Source organism: Anneissia japonica, unplaced genomic scaffold (assembly GCF_011630105.1).
Source record: "Anneissia japonica isolate Jap-2015-1 unplaced genomic scaffold, ASM1163010v1 scaffold288072_len178204_cov163, whole genome shotgun sequence".
Lineage (NCBI taxonomy): Eukaryota > Metazoa > Echinodermata > Crinoidea > Comatulida > Comatulidae > Anneissia > Anneissia japonica.
This window is the reverse complement of record NW_022719055.1, coordinates 19,754-27,256: the sequence shown is the minus strand read 5'-3', so window position 1 is coordinate 27,256 and position 7,503 is coordinate 19,754. Positions and strand designations below refer to the sequence as shown.

The 7,503-nt window shown below is 49.3% G+C and overlaps 1 protein-coding gene across 1 annotated transcript; it reads right to left on the bottom strand.

The window, feature by feature from the left end:
• Positions 1-4,784: 4,784 nt before the first annotated feature.
• LOC117110841 lies at positions 4,785-5,186 on the bottom strand. The gene has a single exon (XM_033253672.1). The coding sequence runs from the start codon at positions 5,184-5,186 to the stop codon at positions 4,785-4,787; it is 402 nt and encodes a 133-aa protein (XP_033109563.1).
• Between the last annotated feature and the right edge of the window lie 2,317 nt (positions 5,187-7,503).

Here is a 7,503-nt window from a genome sequence, read left to right as displayed (position 1 = left end):
CTGCCTTCGGATGGACCGAGAAGGACGACTTCCTCGCGCGGATGCGAACGCCGGTTCGAAAGTCCCGACGACGAAACTTGTGCACTGAATCGTCTCCGAGACTTTCGGATCGGCGTTCGCACCCGACTGAAAAGGCCGAACCTACCCGTGCGGATGGGACCGTCGAACCGTCTGCACGAAGAACGAGACCTGCACACTGAATCGTTCGTCGTACGGGCTTTTCGGCGGTCCATTCCGCAAGGAAGCAGCGGCATACCCCATTCTCGCGCAAAAGAACGAGGGGACCCTGTCCGATATATGCCCAAGCTCTAACGCAAAAGAGCGAGGGAACCCTGTCCGATATATGCCCAAGCTTTCACGCAAAAGGAGCGAGGGGACCCTGTCCTGTCTCTGAACATTGAAGACAAAACATTTTTTTTTCTTAACTACAATCTTCCAAGATATATTTTTCGCGGTGTAGATTCGTTATCGCGTCGTAGAGTTCATTCGCGTCGTAGATTTGTTATCGCGTAGTAGATTTTCTTCGCGTTGCAAATTTGCTACCACGTCGCTAAATTCATTAGCGTCGTGTTTCGCTATTTTTCGCGAATGACTATCGATCTCAATCAAGACGAACTCGATCAAGTTTACGACAAACATGGCAATACTTACAATCTACACTTACCTTAAAACCTAACTGTTGTTATTTACGCTTATACTAAACTTAACATAATTACTAACAAACTTTACCTTATCTACCGTTCCTTACGGTCGTGCACGAAGTAGTGGTCGAAGTCGAGTCGGTCGGCGAACGACGTAGAAGAACAAGTCGTTACCTATTCGCACGGATCCAAAAAAGGCCTCGTTGAGGTTGTTCGACACCTTCCACATTACTTGCGCTACCAATGGCAAAGCCCGCATAATGCTTAGGTGGAGCTCACCAAGTCCGCAGAAGCGATCACATATACAAGGCCTTACAAGCCCGATAGCTGCATACTCCCGAAGGTACATGTTCACAACCGGAACTCCCCCGAACCGCAGACGGGAGCCGTGTCGCGGGTGCAGCAAATCTAGCCTGCTTTGCGGCCGTCCATGGAAGATGTACCACTATTGGAATTTCACCAACAAAGCAGATTACTCCCTAGACGCTGTTTACAGCTTTTACATCCGTTGCTCTTCGAGGCTTCCAGCATCCGCACGACACACTTCCTCCGTTCTCAATCCGACAGCGACTTCGATCGTCCTCCGTGAAACTTGCGTAAGGAATGAACGATTTTCTAACACCGACTCCCATTTATACCTTTCGGTGCATCGTGCCACGCTAACTCTGGACTTTGATTGGTCGGACAGATCACTACTTGGCGCCAAAATCGGTAGACCGTAACGCCGGCATCCGGCGTCCGCCGAACGCCGTCCTGGTCGTCGCTGCGAGACGGCGGACGGCGTTCGTGACACCGGACTGGCCGTCGCTGTCAAGGACGCCGGATTGGCCGTCCTGGTCGTCGCTGAGAGTCGGCGGACGGCGTACGTGACACCGGACTGGCCGTCCTTGTCACGTACGCCGGACGCCGGACTGGTCGTCGTTGCGAGCCGGCGGACGGCGTACGTGACACCAGACTGGCTGTCCTTGTCACGTACGCCGGACGCCTGACTGGCCGTCAATGTTTGCAGCCGTCGTCTTCTCGAGTCGGCGGACGGCGTACGTGACACCGGACTGGCCGTCGTTGTCACGTACGCCGGACGCCGGACGCCGGACTGGCCGTCGTTGTTTGCAGCCGTCGTCTTCTCGAGTCGGCGGACGGCGTACGTGACACCGGACAGGCCGTCGCTGTCACGTCCGCCAGACTGGCAGTCGTCGTCACGTACGCCGGACGCCGGACTGGCCGTCGTCGCGATACGGCACGACGGCGTACGTCGAACGTCGTCGGACTGACAGTCGTGGTCGATGGTCGCGGACGCGAGCAGGCGAAAGGGACACCGTCATGCCGTCGATCGATTTCTTTGCCGGCGTAGTCAGTCTCCGTCCGTGGACGTTGTCGACTTGTACACGATAATATACACTGATTCAACATATGTACGCCGGCTCAATTCTTTGGGTGTAAGTAGGCACAAATAATATATATTTATGTCATCCATAACAAAATAAAATAGAAAAGATATAAAAGTAACACTATAAAAAACTAAAGACAACAATTTAAAACTTCTTTCGTTCTTTATTTATTTATAATGGAAAGTTACTTTTTTTGTTTCAGTAACATCGGATAACGTCTCAACTTTGACCATCATCTTCTTCGATACTTATTATCTTCCACATGTCTATTTCGAAAGGGTTCGTCGTCGGTTGAAATTTCGCAAACACCAAAATTTTGAACAAAGTGAAACGACTCATCAGATTTTTCAAAATCCGATAACTGAATCTTCCAGGTTCGTAGCCGCCGTCCTGATCGAACACGACGATTTGATCTCACTCGCGACGCTCCTTGAACGTACTGCAAAATAACGGTACGTGGCATTTGTGAAAAGCAAACCACCCATAACTGTTTTCATGTATCGCGCCAGGAAAGTTTTTCCGGTTCCCCCGATCTCGTCGACCACCCAATGCATGCGTCGTACTGTCGATAATCCGCCGAGCAGGACCTCTCTCAGTTTTGTCTGCCACGGTCTCAACGGGCACTTTTCGTACCATCGTCTTTGTCTTTCCAGCTTTCTCATCCTTTCCTTTTTTTCTCGGTCGCGTCTTGGAACGTTTTTTGGGGGCGTTCGCGACTACCGGAAGTTCGTTCGCCTTTTCTTTACGTTTTTTCATTAACTTCGCACGTCCTCTCTTTCTCCCATTTCGATGTCTCTTCTTCACGGTCTTTTCCACCAAACGTCTCACAGCTTTGCAAGATTCGCTGTTCGTTTTCGCGTCGATGTCGTCTGAAACTCCGAAGTAGTACGTCGGTGCATCGATCTCCTCCGTCGAACTGGGTTCGACTTACTTTTTGGAATGTCGCACCCTTTCCATGTACAAACTATGGCAATTTAGAGTTTTCTCGACGTCGTGAGATTTCCAAGGAAAACTCGAAGCAAGCCAACCCAAAAGGTGCTTCTTCCCTGTCTTCGGAGCGATCACTTCCGTGAATTGAATGTATTCGACGAGATTTTTCTCCCTGAACTTTCTATCGGAAAACAGCATCATGTACTCAAATTCCTCTTCCGTGAGATCGCGCGCGACGAACACCCAACACCTTACTCCTGCACGTTTTCTCTCGTAGAGTTCTCTTCGTTGCTTTAAACCAAAGCCGTTTAGGTCGGCCGGATCACCGAACGAGTACGTCGGCTCTAGGGGGTTCATAGTGCAGATAACTTCTTTGTTTTCGTTCTTACCTCTCATCTTATGCAAACGAAATCGGTCGGAGTTGAGAACTGTTTCGACGTCTTCCTGTTTACGAGGTATCTTTGAAATGAGCCAACCTCGAATGTATGTCGCCCCGTTTCGGTAATTTGCGTTTCGGTGATTTGTCTTCTCCGTCAATCGCATGTACTTTACTTCCATCTTCTTCATAAATTCGGGCTCGGAAAACTTCTTCAGATAATCCAATTCGGCTACTGTGTAACCCTTCAAAACGAACACCCAATAATCTGACCACTCTTCTCGTATTTCATACATTCTGCACAATTTCACTCCTCGCAGCTAAATGTACCGAAAATGACATATCGATCACTGTTATACACACCAGAACCGGCGCCGACGATAGTTGCGGCTGCCGGGCACCGTTTGCAAAGAGAGTCATCACAGAAAACAAAATAAGCAAAACAAAACAAAAAATTAGGTTTCTTCGTCTTTTATTTATTAACCAAATTACATTATCTTATTTATCTGCGAACTAAACAAACGTTTAAGACTATTAAGCAATAATATGAAAGTATTGTCCGTTTTGGTCGATGCGACGTACTTCCAGACGATCGTTATCCATTCTCTTCATGTTGGGCTCGAACCTGGCCAATACCAAAACGTGCACCGGATCGATAAGATAATTTTCTCCTCTGTACTTTATCGAACGATCCTTCAGATCGTTAATCAACTTGTAATTGAAAAACGAAAAGCCGTTCCGTTGTTTGCGGGAAAGATCAAAGACGACGATCCCCGTTCCATCGCGATGTTTGCGAAAGACGCGTGCGAAAAGCCGGTAACTGGAACTAGTATATATACGGCCGTCCATGACTGCTCGCACGTACTGTGCGAAAAAGGTCTTGCCGGCCCCGCCACTTTTATCGACAACCCAGTAAATTTTGTGGTCGTGTACAGGCCCGGTCAACACATCCATCAGGCTCTCCTGCCACGGCCTCAACGCACACCGTTCGTGTCCGTTTCTCTGAATCTCCAACTCCCGGCGGTTTCCAACAGTCCTCATCAAGTCGAAAATAGTTTCGGGGCGGCAATCGAAAGCCTGAACGCTCTCGCTTTTTTTAGTACCTTCGTTGTTCTGAAGATCTATAGTGATATTTTTTACGGCGAAACCGTCGAAAGAAAAGATGTGAGAATGTTTTCGAATTCGCTTCTCCTTTCGTTTAAGCAACCTCTTCTGCCTCTTTTTTTGGAAACGTTTTATTTTCTTATCTTCACTATCCTTCTTTCGTTTCACCGCTTCGTTTCACCGCAAAATTTGCACAATAGATTTTATCTGCCAGAGCCTCGAATTCCATCACGTGCTTCGATTGTTGCTATAACACGAAGATCGAACGGTGAAATGAGGGGAGACACTAAAATCGTTTATTTTATATAGTGGGAAAATGAAATATCTCCTGCTTGTCGGTCGCGATTATTCCCACTCGTGGCCGTCGCTGCCGATCTTTCGGATACGCCACCTGTCGGCGGACATGGCGCGAAGGTCGGGCGGAAAGTTGGCGAACACAACGACGTGAGGCACTGCGAACAGCTTCACCTTGCTGTGGTACTTGGGGCTAAAGAGGCGTCCGTTCTTGAACCTCTCCATCAGTTCGTAATTCACGCGTTTCTTCTGGGAGCGGTGCAGGTCGAAGACGACGATGCGCTGTCCGTCGTAAGCGTACACGGCGTCGGCCCCCTTCTTGCAGCCGTCGAACACGATCGCTTCCATCGATCGGGACAGGTATGACGCCATGAAACTCTTTCCTACGTTTCCACGAGGCTCGTGGTACCAGTAGACGGCGCGCGGGTCCGGTCTTCTTGACAGCTCGTCCATCAGTCCTTATTGCCACGGTCTCAGCACGACGGTGCTGAATACGTCGTTCTGTTCTTCGCCGAATGGCTCGGCGGCCACTCGATCGTCTGAGTCGGCCATCGATGGAGAGGACATTACAAGTTAATTTGTCGATAATGATCGGACGCACGTGTATATAAATATATCTATGCACTAACTCCTTATCGAACGACCGTCTGATTTAAAATGTGAAATGGGAAGTGGAATTCTTAATATTAAAGTGGTTATGGACTACGTGCTCCATCGACATGAAACTATAACTGATCTTTTGTCTTTCAATTTTTTTATTTATATTTACTAACATACATTTGCGACTCATCATCAAGAAATAAAAATAACAAAATTAAACACAGAAGGATACGAACTCATTGTATTTTTTTTTAAATCAAGCTTTATTTCCAATGTTCTTTTTGTATTTTGTGCTTATCGTCATAACATCTAAGCAGCGTAGCGACTGCAACCGCAAGGAAATGGATCTGGTTCATCATCACGCCTAAGAACAAAGGGGTAACCGCGTTCCCGGACTTCGTCGATCAACTCGTCTATTCCACGGTTCGTCGGTACCGATTTACGTCGTTCCCGCACTCCTCCCTCAGCTTGCGTTCCGATCCATCTGCCAGCATGCGCATCCAAGCAGACCTCCGTTTCACATGCGACGATATCGGCTTCATCAACGTCGGCTCCTCAGGAGCGAACTTCAATTTTTACCCAGCTTTATCGCCGAAGTTGCCCTAACCTTTTTTCGGTACGGATTCTTGCAGACGTGTCCGGGAAGACGCCCTCTGTTCTTCTCGGCCAATTGTCGAATGTCCACTTTCTGAAATACTTCCTTGGCGCTTCGATCGAAGTACCAGACTGTCGTTCGGTCGGTCATGTCTTCGAAAATTGTTTTTTCGATGACGTTTTTCATCGGAGATTCGTCGAATCTCACCTTATTGCTGGCAAGCTTTTTCGAGAGAATTTAGCAAGAGCAGGTTCGCGAACAAGGATTTTCCAGCCGACACGTTGAGGACCGCTGAGGAGCCGGCGAGATGTCTCAACGCGTTGGTCTTAGTGTCCAATTCGTCTTTCAAAACGGCATCCTCCAATTCGTTGGAAGCGGTGACACGGATTCGATTGCCCTTGCAGCAGTCCTCGTCCTTCTTCAGGGCGTCCAAGCACAATTTCGCTATATCCAGATGTTTCCATCTGGGAAGTAGAATGCTGAGATGCACCATGAAAACCCGGTTGGTGGACGTCGGAAGCACGAGCTCGCATTCGTCTTCGTCGCTGATCTCCCCCACGTCGGCCAAAGGCTTGATGGAACCGTCCCACAGCCGACAGGATAGTACCTTGGACAAGTTGGCTGCATCGTGCAAATTAAATCGTACTTCCACCAGTCCGTTCTCCTGGCACCCGCCGTCTTCGCAAGCCAAGAGCGTCCGCTTTCTCAAGAATCGCAGCCTCGTCTCGTAAAAGTCGACGTTCACATGGGCATGACCGTTTTCCGTCGTCGGTAATTGTTTGATGTAACGAACGTCGGCACGCGAATCGAAATCTGTCGAGCCCCAGTATGTGTGCCGTGGGTGCACCCGGAGATGCGAAAGAAATTTCAGCTCCTGCATGCGGTTACAAGTTCTCAGCCGCAAGTGGTTTCTGTCGAGGAAAACGCGATCGCGATCGCTGCCGAGTTCGTCGGCTTCCTCCATCTTCTCGATCATCTCGTCGGATATCAACCGGTACTCGTCGTCGTGAGAAGCCACGTATGCCTCCGTTCCGAAGCTGCACAACAGGAGCTGTCGCTTGCGACCGGCTTCTTCTACGAACCGGAACGGCTTCTTGTCTCCGCTCGGTATGGAACTCATTATATTTTTGCATTTTTTGCCGCATATTCCTGTCGTTCGTTCCAGCGTTTCCAAAAGATCTTCCATCGTGCCGGCGTTGTTTCTGTTGCCGATGATCAAGTACCTTTCCCCTTCCAAGAGTTCCGTGTTATCGGTATCGACTAGCTGGTCCACTACCGTCTTCAGTATCTTCAGTTCGTCCGGCATAATTGGATCGATCAAAGAGAAGGCGAACAGGAGATCGGCCGGGTCTGATTGCGACTCGGCGATCACCTCGGTGTGCAGGGAATGCCGATCCTGTTTCGCCAGCCACCTCCTGTGAGCTGCTATCACGCGGGAGGAGTGGCAACACTGGTTCTTGTCGGGCATCCTTTGATTTTCGTCGCAGATGAACTTAGGTGGGCATCCGTACACTTTCACCACGCCGAAGATCAAGCCGAGCAGACGCGTGAGCTCGAACACGCGACCTCTAAGTC